The sequence below is a fragment of the Fundulus heteroclitus genome, chromosome 7 (genome assembly GCF_011125445.2).
Source record: "Fundulus heteroclitus isolate FHET01 chromosome 7, MU-UCD_Fhet_4.1, whole genome shotgun sequence".
Lineage (NCBI taxonomy): Eukaryota > Metazoa > Chordata > Actinopteri > Cyprinodontiformes > Fundulidae > Fundulus > Fundulus heteroclitus.
Window position 1 is genome coordinate 23,562,342 of NC_046367.1, and position 26,873 is coordinate 23,589,214.

The 26,873-nt window shown below is 42.9% G+C and overlaps 1 protein-coding gene across 2 annotated transcripts in view; it reads right to left on the reverse strand.

Annotated features, from left to right (window-relative positions):
* The window catches only part of LOC105938286 (anosmin-1), an 82,711-nt gene that overhangs the window by 3,914 nt on the left and 51,924 nt on the right, over positions 1–26,873 (reverse strand). For both annotated transcript variants that reach the window (XM_036139223.1, XM_012879967.3), the window contains 7 exons: positions 26,572–26,794; positions 16,075–16,259; positions 15,611–15,740; positions 11,308–11,513; positions 8,305–8,449; positions 6,380–6,526; positions 2,890–2,978 (listed from right to left, as the gene is read on the reverse strand). In XM_036139223.1, coding sequence (XP_035995116.1) covers positions 2,890–2,978; positions 6,380–6,526; positions 8,305–8,449; positions 11,308–11,513; positions 15,611–15,740; positions 16,075–16,259; positions 26,572–26,794 — 1,125 coding nt within the window. The remainder of the gene's footprint in view (positions 1–2,889; positions 2,979–6,379; positions 6,527–8,304; positions 8,450–11,307; positions 11,514–15,610; positions 15,741–16,074; positions 16,260–26,571; positions 26,795–26,873) is intronic.

Consider the following 26,873-nt stretch of genomic DNA (forward strand, 5'->3'; position numbering starts at 1 on the left):
TTTAGCCCTGATGACTCTGACGTGTCACCCGGGTCAGCTCACACGTGGCGGTGCAGAGATAATTAAATGCACAGTACTGGGAGGAGATCAAGTTCCTCCTCAGGCCTCTGAAACGTGTCCCACACATCATGGTGCTACTACGGACACATACATAGAAGGGGTTACCCCAACATGTTACTATTTGAAATGTTTTTCATAGCTTATGCAGGTGCATCTCAAATAATTACATGAAAAGATTTATTTATTTAACTAATTACATTGGAATGTGAAACTCAATAATTACTGCATTCTTGTGGTGTGGCATCGAGGCGATCAGCCTGTAATTTTGCTAAGGTGTTAAATGTCATAGCTACAACTTTTTCATCAAAACCATTGAGGCTTCAAAATTAATACATCCACAGAACATCTAGAGTGGTGCAGAATATAAGTATAATACATTTTACTGAAAAATAAATATATAGCATGTAAGTAATTGATAAATATAAATTGTGTTTATATATATATATATATATATATATATATATATATATATATATATATATATATATATATATATATATATATATATATATATATATATACACCTCAACATAAAATGTAAGGATTCTCCACCAATAGGAATAGTAGGTTTAATCATGTGAGCTGGAGCTCAGACGTTGCCAGATCATAGTAGCTCTGTGATAGCGCTGAGAAATAGCTTCATGTTAGAGTTACATTTCTCAGATTCAAGCGGACCAAAAAAGAAGCAAAAACAGGGTGAACATTCATCAATCTTTCGGAGCATTGGTGCCGACGTCAGGAAGCAATGGGGCTCAGAAGCGACCCAGAGGTGGCTGCTTTCCTTCTGGACAGGTAAATTAAATGTTTGCTAATGCTAACAAAAGGACCTGGCAACCAGCTGGCAAACAGCACCAAGCAAGTGCACCACCTACTGGCTGGGAGGAGTTAAAGTTGTAGCTATCTCCTTTAAAGTTAGGGTCGCTGATTTTTCCGGAAGTTTCCCCAAGTCCCTGTTTGAATAACTGTGCATGCGCAAGACTGGCTTCATGTGACTGTCAGCCATATTCAAAGTCTACGGTGAGAGCAGTGGAGCTACAATGAACGGCTAACTGCTAACCTAACCGCTAAGCTAACCAGATACATAAATGCTAGAAGTGCGCATCTGCAGCCAGAAAGCAGAAACTATGAAGGAACGAGTACTGCACTGGCATTACGTGAGCACGTCACAATGACTGGCATGTGGGACAACCAATAGATATGGTGATATCCCCAGAACTTGAGGGACAGAGGGGAATGAAAGCAGGAACAAAACTCTGTCAAATCCCTACCCATCAGCGCAAAGGGCAGGGATTGGTGGAGTTTTTACAGGCCGGCAGCTCCCACAGAAAACTACTACTACTTTCAGGATGGAACGACCATTTTACGCAGTATAACAAAGTGTTTCTGAACAGGATTACCAGCTATAGCTTTAAAGAAGCCCAGGCTGACTTATTAGTGAGCTTCAACTGATTTGCATTGATGGGTCTGGTGTCGATTTCCTCCTGGCTATACTTCATAGCCTGTCTTATGGGCTTTAGGTAAGGTGAGTATGCTGGCGGTTAAGTAGAAGATACGGCAGTCTGGGCAGGTGCCACATTTTACTGGAAAATGAAATCACCATCTCTATAAAGCTTGTCCACAGAGGAAAGGATGAGGTGCTCTAAAATTTCCTAGTGGCGCTGCTTTAGATAAAACACAGTGGACCGACGGCATCAGATGACCCACCGATCATCACCGACTGTGGAAATGTCTCACTGGACCTCAAGCTACTGGCATTTTGTGCCTTTCTATTTTCCACAGTTTATAATTTCACTCAATATTTTATGCATTTGTTTGGATACAGCAATCCAGACAGTTTCTTTAGCTTTCTCGGTTGTGGCGTCTATAACAGGCAATAACATAACATTTCTGTATTGAAAATTCCTTTTTATTGTGTTTTTGTAACTTCATTTTTGAGTTGTTATTAGCTGTGACACCAATACATCCATTAAATTAACTGAACTGCACCTGAAAATAAGGCAGAAACACAATGACACAAAGACTTAAACAAAAAGCAGCAACCACAGCACACGCATGGCCTGAAAATCCATGTTAATGAATTCAGAGCAACAGCTTTTCACTGTAACCCTATTTCAAAATTTAATCATTTATTGATCTGGACAGAAAAAAAAAAAAGAAAAGCTAACGCTTTTCCAATTTCTCTCAGGGAACAAAGAAATCTTGCTGACCTGCGGATTTAGACCTTGTAGTAATAAAGTCGGCCTACATTAATAGACGGTCCCTTAGGAGAGGGTGTATATTCTCTCTGATATGAAACAGCTTTGATTAAAAGTGAACGAGGCGCTGCGCTCACATAAAAGCACAAGTCTGGACTCCTCCTTGGTGATATATGGAAAATTCATATTCCCAAGCAACCAGAGAGCTGCTTCCCAAAGAATGCGATGATTGAAAGGCTCTGACCCCCTCGATTAGCGTGAGACACCCGTTCCCTGAGTCCCCACCTTTTCATACACGGACACAACTCAGACGAAGAAACATGCAGTAGCATGGCTGAGGCCTTCAGAGGAGTATACCCCCCCCCCCCCCCCCCCCCCCACCATCCCTGCAAACAATGTTTTATTGGCTGACAAACCACATGCCTGGCCATAATTACCGACTTATAGGACTCAAAACAACAGCCAGTGCAAACCCAACATAACAGGTCTTTGGGTTCACTTAGTGGGTGTCTTTTCTGTGATGGAGCGGTCCTTCCTTGGCGTCGGACAAAAGGTTTAGGCACGTGCTCTGCCTCGGCTTCAGCTGCGGTTCGGGCCGCCGTGCTTTTCGCGAGGCGACTTCGGTCGGACTAACCTGCGTGACTGATTTCTCGGGGCCTCGGGTCTCGTTGTGGCTGCAGTACTCAGGCATCCACTGGACATGGTAGCGACTCACCGTGGGATCTGCAACAAACGAAGAGCGAGGGGGAAGAGCAGAATGTTAAAAACCTCCTCAGTATGCAGACTCTTAACTTCGGTCTTAATAATGAGAACATGCTCCGTCACAAGGTCGGGTCCTGCACTCGACAAGCTGCATAACAATCAAACGTCTCTATTAAAAAACAAAAAATTACTTCTTAACTAAACAGGGATTGCTGGTGTCGACCTAATAAGCCATGAAACAGAATAACGGATCAACTTTTTAACCCTTAAAATGCTGGACGTTTTTTTATTATTTTATTTTCACATCGGTCCTCTTGACATTAGAAGGTTTTAAAACTCCTAAAAGGCATGTTGAAATGAAGGAATGCGGACACAGCTGTGGCAAAACAAACTAAAATCTTAATTTTAAATTTCTGAAAAGATTTAATCAGAAAGAGCTTTTTAAACCTGGTCTCTAAGACACATTGTTTTGAAATTGCTCAATAAAACATGCAGCACAATCACCAAACTAGACATAACTCTCATAATAGTTTTACTAATTTCTGTTTTTTTTCCCCACCATATCTGCATTGGTTTTACTTTTTCTTTTCTGTTGTATACCCGATACGATTACAACTGTACACAAACATTTAGAATAATCTTCACAAACGGATTGCCGCACAGGTAATAATGTAAGCACTCATTCAAAACACAGATCTCTGCACACGCACAGCGGACGTTAAAGCATATTTGAGACATTTTCTGTTGGCGAACTGAAGTGTGACTTAGCTGACAATGACTGTCACATCACCGACTCTGGTAACTGAGCTGACTGCATGTATAGGAATTATTTGAGTCTAAGTAAAAGTGCCAGTAAATGAACTGGGAATTGCTTACACACCGGTGTTACCTTCAACACTAAAGCCATTTTTAATATTGCGATGGACTGAGAGATTTATAGCACAGGTTTTAATTTTCCCATAAAGAAGCTCCTGCTCCTGGAGGAATGTTTTATGAGCAGACAAACCAAAGCATGAGCTGTCTAGGTGCAGTGACAACAAGTAAGTCTGAAGGAGTCGAGGCGAGGCTTGGTCAGGAAAACTGTACACATTCTGACATACGCAGCAGCAGCAGCATCACGCTGGGAGCTGTTTCACTCGAAGCGATATTGGTGCATTGCACAAAGTGCGGGGAAATAACAAAGAACTTCCTCTTCACCTCAGATCATACATGTACACTGCAAAAACAGAACTTAAAATAAGTAAAATGTTCTTAAAATATGTGTATTTGTCCTTGATTTGAGCAGGTAAATAAGATGATTTGCCAATGGAATACGATTTTTGACCTTAAAATAGGAACAACTCATCTCCATCATCTTATTTCAAGTGCAGGATGGCTAATTATCTTATATTAGGGGTCAAAATACTCATTCCATTGGCAAATAATCTTATTTATCTGCTCAAACCAAGGACAAATACACTAACTTTAAGAACATTTTACTTATTTTTAGATCTGTTTTTGCAGTGTAATAAAACCAAATACACAACATCACTACAGAGCTACAGAAAAAAACAACAAACATGTCCCTCTGTTGTGAAAGAAATCTGGTCATATGCAAAACTTTTACTAGTAAAGTTGCACCTCAAAGCGTTGCAATGTGAATCTCACATCTTTAAATTATTCTCTGATGGGTATATAATAGGAAATAAACACACTAGTATCTCAAGCTCTTTTTCTAGGGCCCAAATAATGCATGGATTCAGTTCATGTTTATATTGATAAGATCATAAACATGAATTTTATTTAGCCGTAACCATTTTTTTTCCCCTCCAGCTCGAAGACGAACCTCAGACTGAACCTCGCATCTTCAGAGCAACAAGTCCTCTTGACCATGTTGACGCTTTACGTAAAGATCTCCACATAAACTTCTCAGCTGTGTTTATTTTCCCTTCTCCCTCATCTTGGTTCAAACGGGTTATAATTAATTCAACTGTGTTGCCCGGGTTTTTCTTTCAATATACTTCCCCGATTAATAATTGAGTTGTGCTACGTTCACCCCTCAGCGGGAGCCTGGGTTATAGTGGGGTAGATAAAAGGAGGTCCTTTGAAGGCTTAGACACGGATCTGGCACTACGAGCCCCAGAGCTCTTTGGAAGCAGAAGAGAGGAATCACAACGAACCGGGAAAAATCGGGAAAAAATAAACAAGATAGGCTTAGCCGGCGCTGACGGAGAGGGAAAGTGGCATGTAGAGCAAGAAATGGGACGTGGAAACCAGGTAGTGAACAGAAACTCGCCGGTGTTTGATAAACCCCGACAAGAGGCGAGCCTTAGAAGTACCGCCGCCGCAGAACGGCTGTGTGCTGTCTGAGCGCTGAGAAGACAGCCGATACTTTATCAGAGCTGGAGTACCATATCATTCCCTTTGCTCCGCTGGAAATAGTCCAGAGGCCCGGGCTGCTCTGGATCACAGACACAATGAGTGAGAGTTTAATCACGGTTCAGTTAACCTGTCCCCTCCGTCCGTCACACAAACCAGATGGTCCAGAGACGCTCCGGCTCTCTGGGCCATCTGCGGGCCTGCGTGTTTACGTTAGCCGAGAGAGCAAGGCCATCCTTCAGACTGATGAGCGGCAGACGCTCGCCGCAAAAACCGGTACCGCAATACAAGAAACAGGTCCTGGATTAACTCTGCTCTGCAAACGCAGTGATTCCCCAGCCACGCTTGATCCTTGTCAGCATCACTCAGCTCACTGAGCCCAGGCCAAGCTCGCTAACAGCTCTGCGCCAGCCCCGCTCCCCTGCTCTCCTCGCTCTGATTCAGCAGTTGGTGTCTCACCAGGCCTCTCCTACAGCCAGGGCCTCGCATTCTTGACTCGAGGATGTGGAGTTTGGCCCGGGCGATGACATATATTTGCAACGTGACATAGAGCAGCGAATGGGACTTGACAGGTTACCCTTAGACCATGGCTTTCAGGGTTTCCATACTTTCACTCCGGTATTAGCCGAAGATCCTCGGGAGAATGGACGCTGCTGGGAGAGGCGCGCTTTAACCCCTAGCGGTGCTGGAACCCGCCACCGCGTCTACTCCCTATGACATCAGCTTCTCGCAAGGAGAAATGAGCCTAATGTGAGAATCTATTGGACACAGCTGAGCTTCGGGGTTCTGTGTGTTTATTGTTCTTCGCCGAACGGTGGCTCCTTCCTAACCGTCCGCGTGAAGGTTACCGAGCGCTCGTATTACAAAAGGGCCCTCACAATAGCACGTTGTTTTACTTACATCACCTGACACCGCGTTTAGAAGCGTTGTCGGAGCGAGCGGGGGGGGGATCAGTCAAAACATCTTAATGCGGCGCACATGAGTCATAGTGATTGATGGGCATGACGGGGTGCTAATTCGGTTGGAGCAAGGCAGAAACAAAAACAAAAAAAGAGTTTGCTCACCTCCCCGTTTCTTCCAGTAGACCCGGACCTGGAGCTGACCATCCTGGTAGAAGGGTGTGCCCACTTCCAGGGGCCCAGAGGGGCGTTTGGCCAGCGTCGAGCCCAGAGGGGATATCTCCTCCTTCTTGGACTTGAGGGTAGATTTAGCTGGGAACAGAAGAGAGAGGAGTGTTTGCTGCGGTAGCTAAGATACAACAGCGACTGTGTTATGGCACACTCTTCAGCATGGTAACAGACTGCTTTATGTCTCTGGACGATCACAGCTGAGAACAATATGAGGCAAAAAAAAAAAAAAAATGTGTGCATGGGTGCTCTGTAACTGCAAAAGGTTGGAAGCTGACACGTGCAAAAGAAGGAGCTCACTCTCCCTCGGGCTCGATGCCTGCGTGAATACAAGCTGCAGATGAACGTGGACGTGCTGACAGTGTACCTTGGCAGCGTATGCTTGTTTGTCCTCTCACTAATTTCAGGAAATTCAACTTTAATAAGAAGTAAAACAAATCGAGAAAGAAACAGGAGGAGGATTTTTGAACTAATGCGCTGCCACTAGATCCAGGTTTAGTCTAAAATTCACGGGTTTGTGTTCCTGCGTCCAGCTAAAACCTATGACGGCATTTCCAAAACATGATCAGCATTGAAGAGACGAACCTTACGGGTTTCTTTATGCGTGATTTCATCATTTTGGGATGTTGAGTTCAACATTTGCCTGTTGTAATATTCCTTTATTTTATTTTTTTTTTCATTTTTGAAGCCACAAAGCTGCACCTGAATTCACCTCAAAGGGTATTTCTAGTCTTCAAAGTAAACTCAAATTAAAGGCCACAGAAAGATGGATTTCAAGTCAATCACCCGAAAAAGGTTTCTCACCCCCAACCTGTACATGACTACAGAATTACAAGAGATGCGCCGAGAAATTAGCTGGTCAGACATACGATAAAAAGCCCTACGAGGTTGCATTGATAACCCGGCTGCATCATCTGGAAAACACGCATTGTTTGCATCATTGCTGAAGATTTTAATGACAGTGTTGATAACTATTAACCTACATAGTGTCTGTTTCAATAAGGATACGGCACTGACGGATACTGTGGCTGTGATTCAATCTATTGTGCAGATCTAATTGACAACAACATTTGGTTTGGAAGCTGTTAATGAAGGATGAACGATCAAAGAGAAAAAAATTTCGTGTCAGTGTGATATTTAAAGATTAAGCCTGTATGTTCTACTTCATATCAGACATGTGCAGCAGTTCATTCAGACTGCAAGTTTCTCTCTCTTTCTGTCACTGAACATCTTAGATTAAAAAATGTTGGCAGCCAGGTAAGGGCTCTACAATTTCATGACAACGCACATGAAGAACAGCTTAAAGTGCAACTTGCCCCAATGTAAAAGCATAACCCCATCCCTGGACAATGAGGACCTGTCAGCCCCCTCGTCACCGGAGGTTGGGGGAGGCTTTGTGCAACCCAGATTGCCTGAGCCTTATCAGTTTGAGGCGCTGGCTCAAGGCGCTAACTCAGCGATGCCCGAAGCCGGCGCTGCTCAGTTCACATGAAAATGGAAATAATATTAAAACTAGCACCCTTAGGCCCAGTTTAAACAGTTTATCTGCAAAAAATGTTGACTTTAGGTGAGTTACACTTTAAGTGATTTTAAGTGATTTCCAAACATCACTGTAAAACATGCACTGTGAACTTGTCCCAACTGCTTATTTTAAAAAGCAATGAAATCATTGGCGCTTTGGACTTAAAACCTACTGCAGCTAGAGAGTTTCTGAAGCTGTGATTGCGGTGGAGTGGGTAGCTTGTCCGTACTTTACTCCAATGTTACGTGTAACAAGCTAAACGAACGCACAGGAGAGAGACTTATCAATGCCTTTATGTAAACATCCACATGAAGAAAAGCAGTGCAGCCTCGGTGTTTACCTGATTCATTATTCTGAGAGGTGCTGAAGTGGAGCGAGGCCTTGGAGCTCTTCAGGCGCACCTGTCCCCAGTATGTGACAGCCTGCAGCTCCACGGTGTAAGTGCTGTTTTGTTGCAGTCCCTCCAGATCCACCCAGCTCTGAGCCTGCAACAGAGAAAACGCTTTTAGATTCGCCTCTGCTACAACACGACGGTTCGAGAGGCCTTTCAAAAGAACTGTCGCTGCACCGCTCACGGCTCAGACGCGAGGCCCGGCCACAGCCAGCGTCGGCCTGTGGGAAAGTCCAGCGTATTAGGAACACATCTGGAGCTGAGGAAGGTACCGTGACCAGGAAGATAGCCCCGCGGGGGTGGGTCCTGTGTGAGAGCCGTGTTATCAGAACCTCCCAGGGCTTCTTCGCTGTGCCGGACTTTCAGCATTCCACCGTCAGCGTGAACCTGATGAGTTCCTCTTATTGACTGTGTGTGTTTTGACATTCTTCAAACAGCAGGCTGCTTTCAGAGCCCCCGAGGTGCCAAAGTGGAAACCAGTAGTACATGTGTCAACAGTGTCTGGTGTCTCCCACCTCTATCTCCTCTGTGCCACATCTGCTATGCGTTTTAAAAACTAATTCACGAGAAAAAATCTATAGGGGTGTGTGCGTGTGTGTGTGTGTGCGTGCGTGTGTGTGGACTGTCTAGACAATCTGTCTTCCTGCTCAGGTCTGTCATCAAATACTCTTCAGAGATAGTGAGCAACATTTGCCATTTGATCATGGGCTGCTACAGTTTAACAGATTAAAAGTAATAAATACTGAAACTCATAGTTTTGTCAGAGACAAATATGCATATAATTTTTGTAAATGACCTTTTTTTTCTTCTTTTTGCACAAACATACGAGGCAAATTAAAGGTTTGCTCTGACCTTCTATAGGCTGATCTGGTTTTCGATGGTTCAAACGGCATTATGCCATCATTAAAGACAGAGTTGTTCCTTCAGCGTTCCAGGTTGCCCACTGCTTGCTCTCTTCTTGGGAGGTTTCGTTCAACTGTGGGGTCGTTCAGCCATGTGCAAAAGATTTAATTTTGTGGTACTGCTGTGGGCTTGGATCAAACGCGTTTTAGGCGAGGTCAAAGGGGGTTTTTCAACTTGCTTGGGAAGCGGTTACAGCTCATCTTAGGATAAAGCTGCGACTGTTTTTTTTTTATGGATTCTCGCGATCTGATACTTGGGATTGGAGCCCATCTCGATCAAGGCCTTTTCAAACTAATGTTTAGAAATCAGCCAAATTGTGTGTGCAGTTTGCAAAGCGAATGAATGTTGTTTTTTGGTCAGTAAAGAGTCTAAGTGTTTTTCACCCTGTACAGTACAATGATGTTGACAGTGAAATAAGACTGCACTGGTGTCTGCAGCTCAGTGTCCATCTTTGTGACGTGCCATCACTGTGGCCTCATTACATTTTAAGATTAAAGCAATTAAATTAAAGCAGCAAAATAAATATTCTGTAAGTTTTGTCCACATTCACTTCCCTGGAACAGCACTGAAATGTGTTTAGGGCTAAACCAGTAAACTTGCTAGCGTTAGCATTAGATTTAACTACTACTACACATACCCGACAACGATAAGGAGCAAAGTGTGAGTTTAGTTAAGACCATCAATGAGCGTTGGAACGGCATTTACAGGCTGTCCTGCAGGAACTCTGGTCATGGTTACGTGGGATATAATCACACTACTAATGTAAACCATGTAATACTGATGAAATGTAGTGTGTTATTTACCACTTTAAATAACACTACGTCAACCATTTTTATGGCACTGAGTCAACAACTTTAATAAAGTATCAGATTGGGACTCGGCAGCCAATCTGCAGTTTTGGAGACTAACGCTCCCGATCAGGACATTCATACTTAAATGTAGTCAAGTCATCTGATCGTGTGTTTCTATGTACAGACTGACCCTATTGAAGGTGTTAAAATGTGTAAAATAACAATATTCCCTTTCCTTTGAAATGTTCATGTTTGCAGATTCCAGAGATAGACCTATCTCTTCTGACCCATCTAAATCAATCTCAGCAGGTTGTTTGAACCCGCTTCAACCTTGAAGAGTCTAACTTTATAGTCCCTTAAGCATGCATGAATAAATGTTTGGTGAATCACAAAAGAGACAGATTATTTCTCTTGCTGTAATAACTTCGACCTCTGGCATCTCAGAGGAAAGACCAAGAATCTCTTCTCTATGGCAGGAAAATAATAGTCGGTAGGTTTATGGTATGCAAAAGCAATTCCAAGGAGTAGCAGGGGTATTAATGATAGAATACAAAAGAGTACAATAGAAATAACCTTCAGTGTCACTCAGTGGGGAAATCCAGCTGTACCACCAGCAAAGTGAAAGTTAAATGGAAGCATGCAGATACACTTAAAAGTAAAATATGTAAAAACTACGAATTAGGATAAGACGGCAAATATACAACACAAGAAAAACATATCAGCATAAAAAAGAAATCAGTGGTACTTGGTTTTAAATGTGACGACAAACAATTACGCAGCAATTACAGATAGACCCACAGTGATTGTATCAATTAAATTACAACAATTGAGAGTATAGTTATGAAAATTGCCATTTTAAAAGCTGACCAGATCTGTGTTTAAAGTACAATGAAAAACACAAACACAAATAAATCAAGTAAAATCAAACCTTGCACGTTTTAGAAAACAAGTGAATTACTCGATCGGTCACGACTAATGACTTCAGAAAGCCAACATAACTAAGCCCCGCACAATGCTGATTGACCTGGTAATCATGATTTATCACTTGAAACAGGGCAGTTCATCAAACTTAATGCGTTGCCCTTCAAATTTCAACATTGTTTAAGGGTTCTTTCATCAAGATAAGGAATTAAAACAAAGTAAAACTGTGTATCAATAAGTGTGATTGAGAAATACTAAACATATTCCCCTTTTGACTCTTTTCTCAGAACAAAGCGAGGGACCGTGAGAGCAATGAGAAACAAGGAGAAAGAATTACCCCATTGGTGGTCTTTCTCCTCTTCTTCTTGGATGGAACCAGCGACTTTGAGGGCACGGTCCAGCTCCAGAACACTTTGTAGTGATGGATGGGGATATCCGGCTCCTCTGGCAGGCTCCAGTTGAGATGAACCGTCACCAGGTTTTCATCGGCTAAAGTCATGTTGGTGATACGCAGATTGGTTGGCCTGGGCGGCGCCGAAGGGTCTGGGGAACACAGCAGTAACTTGACAGTTTAATGATCTGTGAACACAAGGTGTGTAATATAACAAATATATATTTGATGGCCACAATAAGTGAAGTCTGTCTCATTAAGTGCTCTCTAGCTCCTGTTTTAGTTGCTGAGTCAACCGGGCTTTAGATTTTGATGATTCTTTGCTCTCCTGCCCAATTCAGCTGGGTTTATGGTTCCACCAAAGTAAAGATCTTTGCTTTTAAGTCTGTCTTATAAGTTTTACTTATTTCCTTCGTGACCTTCCATTGCTAATTTAATTTCTCATTGTATGTATAAAAGCCCTTGTTTTTATCGTAAATCTAGAGCTGCTCCATTCCCAGGTGCCTCAATCAGGTTTCCACCTTTTTAAATAGAGGTTAAATAAATAAAAAGTGGATAAATGAATATTATAGTCAAGATAATAAATGTTTTCTCTGACCTTCCAAACTGTTGAACAATATTCCCTATAGGAAAACCATTAATTACCTTATTGTGACTAAGGTCTACTCTGATACAGTGCAGCTGCACGATTTCTCTTCTTCTGATGTCTTAAAGAAAAGTACACATTTTAAATACAATATTCCCGCGCCCATCAGCGTCTTGCTGTAGTCACGCCTAAACCCACTTCTGGTTGGCTGATCCGTCCCTTGTGACGACTCTCAAAAATATTTGTTTTGTTAGAGAACAAGGTTACACACCTTTATCACCTGGCCCTGATCAATATTTGACCCTAATCAATTTACACATCTGCAATTGTGTAATATATTTGCTTTCATTGCAGACTATGCTAAGTCATCTGTCTTTGATTGTCACTTGGCTCCAGGTCCAAAGACAGGAACTTTCTAAATGCTCTAGAATCCAGCACTTACAATATTTGCTTGTCCAAATCAAAACTCTAAATTATCAACAACTTTATAAAAAAAAAAAACAACTCAGATGTGAAAAATCAAAGAAACAGGATATACTTTGTAACATAAATCAGTGCAGAAAATGAACAGTCAGTCCTTTATTTCAATTGTTCAGATTGATACCTTTTAGAAAAATTAGTAATGAATAAATTTGGGAAACTTTTCTTTTTTAACATACTCATACAGACTTTTCTTTTCCATTCTTATCCAGATTTGGAAGATGGTCAAATTCAATTCCAAAACTTTTCAAGGCGGCATAGGTACAACACAGTTCAATATTTAAAACAGACTTATTAAACCTGAATTGCAATTTTTGTGAAAACTTTTATTGCTTGTTGAGGCATTAGCACCACCATTAGCTTGAGATAAGCATGAAAACCACTATATATGGACCAGACAAATCTGGCATGGACTATTTCACAACTAGTACGGATTCTTAAAATCACAGTTAGTGTTTTTTTAAGTCTTTATATAAAAAAGAGGATTCTTGTTTTATTTTTGTTTTAATTTGTGTCGTTCACATGAATACGCACACTTCTGATGCTAAACAGGAGGATATTTGCAACAAATTATGTGTCAAAGCAGTAATTTTGATCTCAGGTAGAAAGTAGCACAGGCTATGACGGGTGTCACCACTGAACCCTGCACTGTAGCCAACGGATGGGGGGGGGCAACTAGTATGACTCTGCAAAGGAATGAGCTCCTGGTCTGCAATGTTATGACAGGTGTCATGTCATGTCTATGACAACGTTCGGCACCAGTGAGATCACAGGTCGTGGGTTAACAAACACATGCTGCTCACTTTGGCTCCACGTCCAGCATTAATGTACTTCAATGCATGAACGTTGGCCCAGGCTGGCCCTCAACCTATCCATATGCGCGCCGGATGTTAATCCGGTGGAGGAGCACCAGCGGAGCCCCACGCCAGATGAGAGGGAGTGATCCTTTAATGGGAAAATGATTCATGCCACAACCTACTTGGCTCCCAGCTCCACGGCTCTCTCCCGACTGAAACCCATTTAAATCAGGTCCAAAAACACCAACCGGACACATCAGGTCTCTAAACCCACTTCGTGTCAGCTGTGCAAGACAAATAAGCAGTCATTTCTTACAAATTGCCCTTACAAAGTACGGTCATGCAAAATTGCATTCAGATGATCTGGTCATATTACACAAATAACAGTTGCATGACAGAATGGCCGGCACTACATCAAATCCCTGACAAGACTCATCAATCTATCAACATTCTGGCACTGATTGGCCTGATTGGAGATCGGTTTCCATCCCTGCAGCGCAGTCCTTCCCCCCCCCACCTGGTGTCTGCCTCTCTGTCTGACGGCCATCCATAATGCTCCGAGGAGCGAACGTATGATGAAGGACTGACAGCGCAGGTCAACACGCAGCCAAATACACTAGTGCCTATTATACTGTATGCGGTAACTGATCTAGTCTTTGCCAGAACACGGCGAGTCATAGGAAACACATTTTGGTTTGTTATTGGTGCTCCAGGTATAACTAGGGGCATGTTGGTTTAACTTCAGCACGGAAAGGAAAACTATAAATCACATGAAATACTATGTTCACCAATCTTGCATGTGATAACAAAATGATTCAACAGTAACTTAAACAAATGCCATCTACATCTGTCAGACGGTAGCAGCAGAATTAACTCAGTTACACGGTTTAAGATCTTTTTTCTGAACAGCATACATTCATTTTAGATGAGAGACGCACTGAACAATCGGCTGGTGACTCTAATTAGACGTTCCCCAGCTTAACCAAACTGGTGACCATTCAGAACCACCGAAATCCAAACTTTTATTCAATCTGTGAAAATGGCGTACCGTTTGTTTACAGCAACACCCTTCGGTGCGGAAGTTGGTGGGTGAGCTAAATGTAAAGTTAGCTGTTTTTAGTACTTTTAAGGTGTTTAAAACTGAAGACAGAGAAGCCATTAAAGACAGAAAAAGGCTGTTTAAAAGTAAAACTATTTTCTAAGAAGACATACCAGCTGTCCATTCAGGCTGCTACTACACAGATGTTGTCATTTCACTACTTTCTGTTTCCTTTTAGTGATAAAAAAGCAACCATCTGCCCAAAGATGTCAGCTACAGTGCACTGCAAGAGTATCCAAAAACCCTTGAACTTTTTCAACTTGTTACAACAAATCTCAATGTATTTTGGACAGATGCAATAAAGAAAACATGTATAAATATATGAAAAGTGTGGCGTGAATTTCTATGGATTCCCCTTTACACTGAAAAATCCTCAAATCATTAAATATAACACACTGGTTTCTAATCTCCGGATATATTCTGCTGCGCCATGAAGGCCTCAGATGTTTGTTATAGTGAATTAGTGACCAACGACTGGGGAGGATCTACACAAATCCACAGCTCAGGTGTCATTTATGGTCTACATACAAAACATTTTGTTTGGCTACTTCTGAAAATTACTTTTGCACGTCACCCTTAGCACACCCTCCAATATCCTGCATAGTTGTTTCCTTCCGCTTCACAACTGTGTGCCACTTTCTGCTGATCCATCACATGATATCACAGTAAATTACGCTGAAGCTGGCGGTTGTGGTCAGGGATGCACAATGTATGGCAAATAAATCCTCATTGTGTGCAATATGTATATAGCAAAGGACTGCTTGTAGTCAATTAATTGTTGACTGATGTATTTCAAGTGTTATGAACTTGCATCTTAGATGCTGGGGTATATTTAGCCAGTTGGACAGAGTCTCAGGGCAGCAGATGCTCACTGGACACAAATGGCATTGCCCAAAACGCTAAAGGTCAAAGTGTAGGACTGATCAACATATATTGCAACTGATCAACTCAATTTTCTATATGTTGCAGCCCTAGTTGTGATGTGACAAAATTTTAAATGTTTCAAGATGTATGAATGCTTTCCAAGGTGCAACAGGTCCAAGGGGGCGTAGAAGACAACACATCTAACTTTGTCACTAAATGTGCGACCGTCAATCCTCTAAAGACAGAAACAAAGCTGCGTTTTTCCGGAAAGACAAACTTAAGGTTATATTTGCCTCAGATTTTAAAACCTCTTCCAAAAGTTTTCACCTGTTTCAAAAGCACCTGAACATGACAAATGCAGGGCAGTGAGTGTGAAACATCAACTGGCCGTGCGCATAAATGTGCATAAACACACACACGTACCTCTGGAGGAGCGGAAGTGTTTGCTGGGTGCAGTGAAGCCGCGGGTCCCGTGAACATTGACTGCGGCAACTCTGAACTGGTACCATCTGCTGGCTCTGATGTCAGCCAGTTGGATGCGCTCCTCTGCGGTCTGAGGGACAGATGGGGGGAGGGAGGGTTGAGAGCAAACCACAGGGGTCAGGGTTTACGTAGGGTCACAGCCCCAATGTGAGCCTGCTGCCACATCAGTCATGTGTGTGTTTCTCCCTGCCAAACTTTCAAAGACCCTGTGGCTGTGAGGAATGTGCATTGGTGTGCAACAGTCTGTTGGCGCGCTGCAGCTTCACAGCTGTAGCATGACATATGCAAGGATAAGGGAAGCTGTGTCTTCAGTGTGAGGGCTATCTGATTACAAGAATCAAAAGCCAAAGCGAGCTTACGGGAGCCACTAACCGAGATCTTACGGGGGGGTTTTCGGTTCCTACCTGAGCCACCGTTTGCCATTCTGTGGCATCGTCCTCGCTGGGATGGATGCCGTAGTTCCAGCGGCGCTGCACCACGTAGAGGACCGGCTCGACGGAGATATTAAACTTTGACGACCAGCGGATCTCCAGCTGACCCGAAGGCTGCTCCAAGAACACCAGATCCTTCCTCGGTTTCAGAGGGACTCCTAAAAGTACAGGAGGAGATAAAATCCCCTCTGTGTGAAACATCATACCTCAAATTTAACATGATTTCCCCCCCCCCCCCCCCCCACTTCTTTTCCTCTCTTGGGTGAACGGGGGCTGGAACAGAAAAAGGCAACATCTGAGCTGGGGATCCAGATCTGAAAATGAGACATGACCTCAGCGCAATAGATTTAATACATGCTGAGGGTTAACAGCAACATCTCTCTCTCTCTCTCTATTGTGACAGGTTGTGATATTTCCTGGCCGACCCTTTAATGTTTTAGTAGCTGTGCTTCTCAGTGATGATACACGTAGTTTGCGTTTAGGTATGCGAGATGGAGCGCGGAACATTTCTCTCCCTCTCTTGTCTCTTACAGGTGCAACACACACCAGTGCAGACGGGCCCGCATGCGCGGGATGTTAATTTGCATCTGTGAACTTCACTTTTCAGCCCTTCAGACAAAGCTGACGTGGCCATGTGCAATAAATATAAAGATAAGAGATTTATAAAGCGCAGCGCCGAGCCAAACACTCAGCCAAGTCCGGCTGAGGCTTTCAAGCAGATTTATTTCTGTGGAGATATAGTGAGTTGTTGACTGAGCGTTGGGCACAGTGATAATGAGATGGAGATTGGAAAAACAAGGTTGAAAGTACAGCAGAGGGCTGCACACACAACGCTGTTCCTAATAAATCACCTGTTCTCCTCAGGCTGTTATACTGGACCTCTGTCACTGTTCATTGGCTCAATGCTGCTTCACGTTTATGAACGGCGGCGCTGCTTGCTCAAGGCCACCGCGCTGCACGATGCTCAACAACGTTATCAAGGATGTTTCCGTGCACAGCCTTGGGTCCGCTGATATTGCTATTGAGCTATAACACACAGCTTGGAATCCAAACGTTTTGTACCATTCAAAAAATCTCTATGATATTCAGGTAATTTTAAGACAACTTTAAACCTTAAATCAGAGGTCTTCAACATGGGGGCTTCCGAACCCAATTCCCAGGTCCATGCACATTAAGACATCTGCCTTATCTGTGTGTGGGGCAGCGTACACACTGGACAGGTCACCAATCCATCACAGGCTGGGATTTAAACCCAGGACCTTCTTGCTCCAGGGCAACAGGGCTACATTGCCCCACTGTGCAGCCCTATCTTTCTGAAATGTTTGCTGCTTCAAGATGGCATGATTCTTCTTTAGACTAGCTCAAAACTGACTACCAGTTAGCCGGACTTTCCTGTAAAAAATAAAATAAATGTCGACAAAAACTCCAAAGAACCCCACTTCATAAGATCCTAATCATCCCTATTTGTGGCACGGTTACAAAGTCTGATCTCTACTCTGATAGCACTCTGATAGCAACTCTCTGCAAACTAACAGCTGGGGGTCATTGTGCTGCGGCTTCACAGCTCGCCGGCAGTTTCTGAATCCGCGTGTGTCCCTGTACGTGCGAACAAACGTGTCACATTTCCTGCACAATAACCAACGCCGAGCCGACCACAGCGTTCCTCGCCCCCCTCCCACTGCCTTTGCTCATCCTCCAAAAACAGTCACACAAACCCAAACACACATGCACAGAATGACAAAATAATAATACCCACAGACGCGCAGCAACACTCTCTTCCGCTGGATGTGGGAGGACGACTCGTACACTTTCGCTCAAGCTACGCTCTCCAAAGACAACTTTTGAGTCAAGTTTGTTCCAAACAGCATGCAGTGTTCATTTGTCAAGGGCCACACGCGTACTTCAAACCATGACGCAACTTCTGCCGGGGAACAATCAAGCGAATGCCGTTCATTTGTGTCTGTATCATGCCAAAGATTACACGTTGGGAATATAATTTGCACTCCTCACGCACATACTGTCATGAGGGCTGCTCTAATTACGGAGGTGCATGAAAACCTTACGAAAAATGCTCGTTTCACAATGCTTACTAATGAAGTCAGATATAGATGGGACTGATTGATGGAGTGGTAGCGGCAGTGTCAACATGACTCATAAAATCTTTTTTTTTTCTTCATTCACATCCACGCTTGGTGTTATTTATTGTGATTTTGAGCAGAAAGCACACAGAACAAGCTCGGTTGCATCACATGTGGTGCCGCATCTTCAAAGGAGAGGAGAAAGAAAGAAAAACTAAAAGAGACTACATGGAAATGCAGGAGTCATAACAGGCTCAAATAATTGCTATTTCTATTCTTGAACAGCATATTGTATTTGAGCCCCGTTTCCTCAAATAAAACCTTGAGCAGTGAAAGAAGATGTTTTATCACCGATCAAAAGCTCTGCAGGGGCCCGGTGTCTGAGATCCTGACGTTTCTCTGCTGAGCAGCGTACACAGCAGCTGGGGGGGGGTGCGGGGGGTGGCATCCCAACCTGAACATTCACATCTGAGAGTGATCTCAGTGGGAGAAACGCTCCATTTCTCCCCGCTTGTGTTTGCTAATGGTTTCCAGCATTGTAGCTCATCATGCCGAAAACTACAAACACATGAAGAAACAATTACGCTCTTCAAACCATGAGCAACTAATTAGACCTTTAACACCAAGGACCGGGACGAGGATTCTTTTCTGACTTTAAGCACGAGGCTAAGTGTAATTCAACGGTAAGTGTAGTGCAGATGGCGGCCTGTCACAGTCTCAGCATATTTTGGGATCTATCGAAGTGGATGCTACTTGACCGGAAGGCTTCAGAGTGCGGTGAGTGGTTCTCATCGACTGGGTCACTTTGTTGATGTTGGCAATGTCAAAGTGCCTTGGAAAAGTATACCAACCACCTGAGGTTTTTCACATTTTGTTGCATTAGAACCACAGATTTTTAAGTCTTCCATCCATCCATCCATCCATCCATTCTCTTCCACTTATCCGGGGTCGGGTCGCGGGGGTAGCAGCTTCATTAGGGAGGCCCAGACGTCCCTCTCCTCAGCCACTTGGGCCAGCTCCTCTGGGGGAATCCCAAGGCGTTCCCAGGCCAGCAGAGAGACGTAGTCCCTCCAGCGTGCTCTGGGCCTCCTCCCGGTGGGACGTGCCCAGAAACACCTCACCAGGGAGGCGTCCAGGAGGCATCCTAACCAGATTCCCCAACCACCTCAACTGGCTCCTCTCGACATGGAGGAGCAGCGGCTCTACTCTGAGTCCTCCCCGGATGACTGAGCTCCTCTCCCTATCTCTAAGAGAGAGCCCAGACACACTACGGAGAAAACTCATTTCGGCCGCTTGTATCCGGGATCTCGTTCTTTCAGTCACGACCCAAAGCTTGTGACCATAGATGAGGGTAGGAACGGAGATCGACCGGTAAATCGAGAGCTTCGCCTTTTGGCTCAGCTCTCTCTTCACTGCAACGGATCGGTACAGCGCCCGCTTCACAGCAGACGCCGCACCAATCCGCCTGTCAATCTCCCGCTCCATCCTCCCCTCATTCGTGAACAAGACCCCAAGATACTTAAACTCCGCCACTAGGGGCAGCACATCCTCCCCAACCCGGAGAAGGCACTCTACCCTTTTCCGGTTCAAGACCATGGTCTCGGATTTGGAGGCACTGATTTTCATCCCAGCCACTTCACACTCGGCTGCGAACCGCTCCATTGAGAGCTGTAGATCACGCCCTGATGAAGCCAATAGGACCATGTCATCCGCGAATAGCAGAGACGCAATCCTAAGACCGCCGAAACGGATCCCCTCAACACTGGTGACAAAGGGCAACCTTGGCGAAGTCCAACTCTCACCGGAAACGAGTCCGACTTACAGCCAGCAATGCGGACCAGACTCTGACACCGGTCGTACAGAGACCTGACAGCCCTTATTAAAGAGTCCGGTACTCCATACTCCCTGAGTACCCCCCACAGGATCCCTTGGGTGGACACGGTCAAATGCCTTCTCCAGATCCACAAAGCACATGTAGACTGGTTGGGCAAACTCCCATGCCACCTTCAGGATCCTGCTGAGGGTATAGAGCTGGTCCAGTGTTCCACGGCCAGGACGAAAACCACACTGCTCTTCCTGAATCTGAGATTCGACTACCCGATGGACCCTCCTTTCCAGAACCCCGGAATAGACCTTACCAGGGAGGCTTAAGAGTGTGATTCCTCTGTAGTTGGAACACACCCTCCGGTCCCCCTTTTTAAATAGGGGGACCACCACCCCATTCTGCCAATCCAGGGGAACTGCCCCGATGTCCACGCAATGCTGCATTGTCGCGTCAACCAATACAGCCCCACAACATCCAGAGCCTTAAGGTACTCAGGGCGAATCTCACCCATCCCCGGGGCTTGCCCCCAAAGAGCTTTTTGACCACGTCGGTGACCTCAGCACCAGAGATAGGAGAACATTTGTAGGTCTTTTCTTAGATTTTCGGCAGGCCTGAGCTCAACCATTGTAGCTTTGGCTGTATGTTTAGGATCGCTGTCCTGTTGGAAGGTGGATGTCTGCCCCAGTCTCAAACCTTTTGCACTCTCTAGCAGGTTGTCCCCCAGTATAGGGGTTGCTTTAACAAAACATCTTCCCGGGTCTGCTTGCCATTTTACTTGGTTTGCATCAGGCTGTTTTTTCACTAATGTTCTCTAACAAATCCCGAGGCGTTCACAGAACAGCTGGATTTATTCGGGTGTTAAATTAGACAGGGGTGGAATCTCCTTACTAATTAATTGACTTCTGACTGGTCAGATTTTCATTTGTCAAAAGAAATTTGCTTCCCCTTTACTTTTATAATATGAAACATGAGAAAAGGTTCCAGTGATGCAACTGCGTCTGCAAAGCACCAGAGAATGGCCTTCATCCCCCTTATAATGCTTCACACCTTTTGTGCGTGACATCCAATACCCTGGAGATGTTTTCCTAATCAAGCAGAAATCCAAGAAAGCCTCCTCTTTGCAAGTATCAGATCACATGTTCTTGCTGCACGCAGCTAAACAAGGAGCAGAGCAAAACATGCTTGGTGTGATTGAAAGCATTCTCCCCTACAGTCTATCGCTGCAGCAGTTCAAAGCTCGATTTAAACTCATCTTCCATTGCACCATCTCCTCAACCCTGTTATGGCCTTGGGCTGCCAGCAATATAAGCCACTGACAGTGTGTATAATGTAGATCCCGCTACCAATCTCCAGGTTCAGGGGGGCCTTTCGGTTTCGCTCACATAACGACTCAGCACTCTCAGAAGAATCCAGTCGCCTTGGGCAGCGCTATTAAAACTATTTTCACTGCAGCTAAGATTCCTGGGTACATCTGTGTCTGTAGAAACTCTTTTTTATATTCCAATTTGCAGCAGGAACGGTGTGACGGATGCGTGGGTGAAGCGCAATGTAAAGAGATGAAATAAAAGATTTGTGATTCTGAGCACGCCGTTGGAGAAAAAAATAGATGTAAGATTATCTGCGTTTACATCACTGAGATTTCCAACTGATGTTTAGCAGAGAGGGACGCAAACTGCTGCAATTAATCACATTAAAACCCTGACAGCCCATCATCAGCTATGATATATAATTTAGTTAATAAAAAGGAAGACAGAAGGGGCGTAGCTCTTATTTTAGCTGATGGATCCTGTTACTGTAATCTGCTCCCTTTTGAAACCAGTATAGAGTGATAATTAAACGAGGAGTGTGCAGACTATTAGGCATTAATGTTTGACACGTTTGGCTCGCTCGGGAACCATGTTTTTCTGATAAATAAATGGACTCTGACCTGATATTCAGTAAATGATCTACTGAACCTTCTATTTTTCCCACTAGGGTTTTAACCCCAACAACTATCTTTGAATTGTTGTTATCATTTCCTTACTCACTGCAGAGTAAAGCCAACACTTACAATATGTCTAAATCAGTCTTCAAATGAAAGACAAATTATCATAGTAGTGAAGATGCATTACTCACGGATGGTTTAAATCTACAACACACATTTATGTTTTCCACGCTTTAACAGGCAGCTGGAACAGGTTAAAGCAGGTAAAAACAACTAACTGTGTTGCATTCTGAGCTTCATTAAACTACGTTTAAGTAACCAGACGAGACGTGTCTGAATGTTTGTGAACACAAGTTGATTTCTTTTAAATCCAGGGTCTCCCCCACAAAACAGAAAACTTGGTGTTGGTGCTGGTGGGTTGTGGGTACCCTGTCATTGGGCTGCCCATGTTCCTCAAGCTAGCGTTAGCTTATGTTGTCCGAGAGGTTTACAACTTCACTACTGCCTGCTAGCTACATGCTAGCTTAGCATGCACCGCCGTTCAGCATTTCATTTTTCTGTCTGCCAGGGAGTTTCTCCGAACAACACTTTTGTGTTTATCCTCTATAAAGAGGGTTTCTTCTGGCTGTTCTCAAAATGTCAGCAGACTTTAAAACTTCCTACAGGTGAAGCCTGGTGGCAATTCAGCGGAGAAACCCTGAAATCCTTTCAACATTTAGAGTAGGTTTAATTTTCTTTTTTTGCAGAGCCAAAGCTAATGGGATGCTTTAAAGTTACAGATCTAATGTTGTGCTAGGAATCGTACCTGAACTGAACAATCTTCTGCTTGACCAGTTCTGACTGGTGACTGACAGGCTGGAAACTGTAAAATCTAAATATTTTCCGAGCAGCGAACACACCATTATAAGTTGCGTCGACAAAAATCCTTGAGGTGGACGCTTACGGAGAAGAAGAAAATTGTGCAATTTTCAGGATAATTCAGATGTTTAAAATTAAATCCGAGGAAGTACAGAGATGTAAGAAACATCTCATAGAATTAAATACAAAGAATTAAACACAAATTGCTGAACACGGTTTACAATGTCAGCTCCGTAATAATTGTATCTGTGTTTTAAAATAACAGTAAAATAATCGTGAAATTCTGTTTTGACAACACTCACACAGCAGTCTGACGTTGGCCCCGGCTCCTAACATATAAAACTATTGACCGCTCACAGTGGGAAACATTACTGGAGTGCATTACATGAACAAATCCATAAAATTATTCATCATGAAATACCAGGACATTACAAAGGAAAATCTGGTGGACTCTGGGGAGTAAACTGAATATGGGTTGTCATCTTTAAACAGGATAATAATCTAAAACATCTGGGCAAATCAACTCAGAAATGGTTCACCAGACACAAAATAAAGCTTTTTCCATGTTAAACTCAGCGCCCAGACCTAAATCCTACAGAAAATCTTTGCGGTGAGCTGAAGAATAGACAGCATTAGCGAGGACTCGGGACTTTGCAAGATCCAGAAAGATTGTGCAAAGAGGATTTGTCAGAGAGTCCTCTCTGTGTATGCTCCAGCCTTATGAGATGTTAGAGAAGACTTAAGTGCCGTCCTACTGGCAAAAAGTGGACTGTACAGGGGATCAACAGCTGGGGTGCCAATAACTGCGGCATCAGTGGTTTTGCTTTAAATAACTATTCTTACTGTGGGATCTTTTTTACCCCACTGAATCAATGTACCAATATTTAATGGTTTTCTTTTAAGATTTTAGAAATGAATTATGCTACAGCAGGAAAAAATGCATTTATGTTTTTGTTTTTTTACATATCATTATCAGAGGTGCTTTCGAACATGTATGTAACTGTATAGTTTCCTATCGTTATCTGTAATTGCTGCTGGTCCAAAATATTAACCAATTCAACCCAGTCAGCACATTCACGACCATTGTTATTTTAAAGTGCTTTATAAATAATGGGGGTATGGTAGATTATACCAGCACAAACAATAAACATATTACCAGTGTTATGCATTCATGATTACCATTTCATCTCATTATGAACAACTGCTTTTTTTTTTTTTTTTTTTAAACTTGTTGCTGTTTTTTCGGCTCTGTCTGGAAATAAAAGCGTTCAAGTAAGGCAGCACAGGTTTTTTTGTTTTTTTTTTCACGGTGAAGATGTGAAAAAAAAAAACACAATTTGTCATCACTAGCAAAATTGGCAGCTTTTATTTATCCAAAAAGAAGCTACGAGTCCACGCACTGGAATGTTTTCTCTGTCAGTGGCTCAGCCTTTAAACACCCCCACCATTGGATGAGAAGGGTCGGCCACAGGCAACATGTTGCAAACCTCCAGCTCCTCAGCAGGCTTCTTAATATGCCCCTCTGTGGTTGGAAAACTCCTTCTGCCATGTGAATGATGAAGTCAGTTCAAGTGAAACGACTTTGTGCGGTTGCACTGTAAACTGATACAACACTTGTTCCTTCTGTTGTGTTTGTAACAAAGCAGCTGCTCGGTGTTTGAAAAATTCAGCGGCGGTTGTTTTGGCAGCGGCCTTGGTTGCTGGTGGTTTAATGAACTGGATGGCAAGGATTTTAACTTAGACAGCCATTATAGCTGCAGAAGAATGTTATATATTGTGATTTATTCCTTTTTTTTTTCTGTGACCTTTGCAGAGATTCTTGGGCTCCTTTATATACATATTTTCCTTGTCTAGGAACCTTTAATAAGGGACCAATAACCTGCCGTTTCATAGGGGTTTACCTACGATGTGACACTGGCCAGTTTTTCATGAAGCTCCTCAATACGGGAGAGACAAGAGTACATTTAAGTAAGTAAAAGTCATGAAAAGGCTATGAGAAATCAGCTGACACTAAGCTGATGCAACAATTGTTTATTTTGCTGTATTTGTAATTGAGCAGCAGCTCAGGGTTTGGCATCCATCCAGAGATATGACAATTTTAAGTCTTACTATAAAAAAGGAGAGACTGATACAGAATATAGAGCCTTTCATAAAACACAAATCTAATTATTTATTTAGGAAGTTAAACTGCTATAGTTGTAAAAAAGAAAAAAGAAAAGAGAGAGAGAGATGGATTCCCAGGATTTCCAACTTAAATGATCAGATTGAATATCAAATAAAATGTGACACTTTTATAATTTTTAACAGCACTTTAAATATAATGATGTGGGTCCCTTCAGCACTTCTATCCAGAAAATACTTTTTTTTTAATATACTAGAATTGCAACAGCCATTTTCGGGTGTTGAAATCCCTTCAAAATCTAATGTTTATCTGTTATTCATAAAGGTGAAGATAGGTTTTTATAACTGTGAAGCCACAAATTCCATGTATAACAGGGCTGCATGTTATCAGAAAAAAATCTATTTGTGATACTGTTGATAAAACTTGTGGCAACCATATAGATTACTATTAACCAACACTTTGCTGACATTGTTCTCTCTTTACCATGACATTAAGGTCCTTAGTATCTAGTGTCATTAAGGATATATGAATAGGTATGGCAATAAAGGCATTTAGTTTTAATACTACGGGCCAAATGTATCATTGCTATGCACATTGTGAATGCATGAGACTTCAACTACAATATCCAATGAAATATTGTATCTGAACTCTTCTTTGTGATATTAGACACATTGATTGTAAATGATGATTGTGATTCAATCTATTGAAAAGCCTGCTACCTGTCTCCAGATTCTGGGGGCTTTTCAGGTTTCTTGTATCGTTGCTGCTGATTCTGGACCAAAAACCTGTTAAATTGCTAAAACTGCAAATTAATTGTCTAAAATGTTACTCTGTATGGCGAGACCTGATGTTGATTTCTTTTTCAATTTGTATATCTATTCAAGAAGGACAACATCGTTGCAACATCACTTTTGTTACATTGTTTAAAAGTCCTTTTCTTTGATTTTCTGCTCCCAGAACATAGAAGAACCAAAACCAAACAGGGAGTATATCATTTTTAAAATCAAGGGAAAAAATAAAAGAACAAAATATCTGCATACCTGTACACTTACGCATATAAATACCTACCTTGATTTAATATGTTGTTATATATTAAATTATACCAATATGGCGCTTATAAGTGGTATTATTCACAATCAACGTGGGTAGGGGATATACAAATTATCAATTTGTTCCAAATTAAGTAAAATTTGTCCATTTGAATTTGTAACGAGTATTTTAAATATTTCCGTAGTAATTCCATATCAGTCTTTTCATTTTGTTGGGGCTTGTTTTAGCCACTTTGTTTTACTGGCTGCTAGAAGAGCCTGCAATAATTGGCCTGATGTCAATTTCATAAAACAATATTTGCAAAATAAGTCTTTAAATGGCATCTTTGTGTTTCCAATACCCACAGGTAGCACGCAACACAAATAAACCCCAAAGGGCAAAAACCATAAGGTTTAATTTGTTAATTTGCCACATTTTACTGTTACGTTGCAATCTCATCTGCTGCCAGAAAACAATCAAGCTTTCATGTTCACTCTCATTTATAGTCCTGAAAAACTATTCTAAGACAATTTGTCCAGGCTTGATAACAGCCACATTGCTTATATACCCCAATGGAAATAAATAATAATTGCCGTCGCCCAATTATGTAAGGTTATTTCATTCTTTCTATTACCTTTGTAGAGATTCTTGGGCACCTGGCAGGTGTGGCCACATCCGTTGCTGCAACACTTTTTGACCGTTGAGCACTCGCCGTCCTCCTCGCAGCTCTCTACGCAGGCCGCAGCGAAGCCGCTGGCCTTCTCCGGGGCCGGGCAGTCGCCTTGCTTCACCCCCTCTACGGACTTCAAGAACTCGCAGCTAGTCAGACACTCGTAGTGCTTCTTTGGGAAAAGGGGCTAAAGAGGGAGGAAAGAGGGGGAAGGCGAGGGAAAATATATGTCAGATCACTTTTTTTAAAAAGGGCTGGCTACAAAC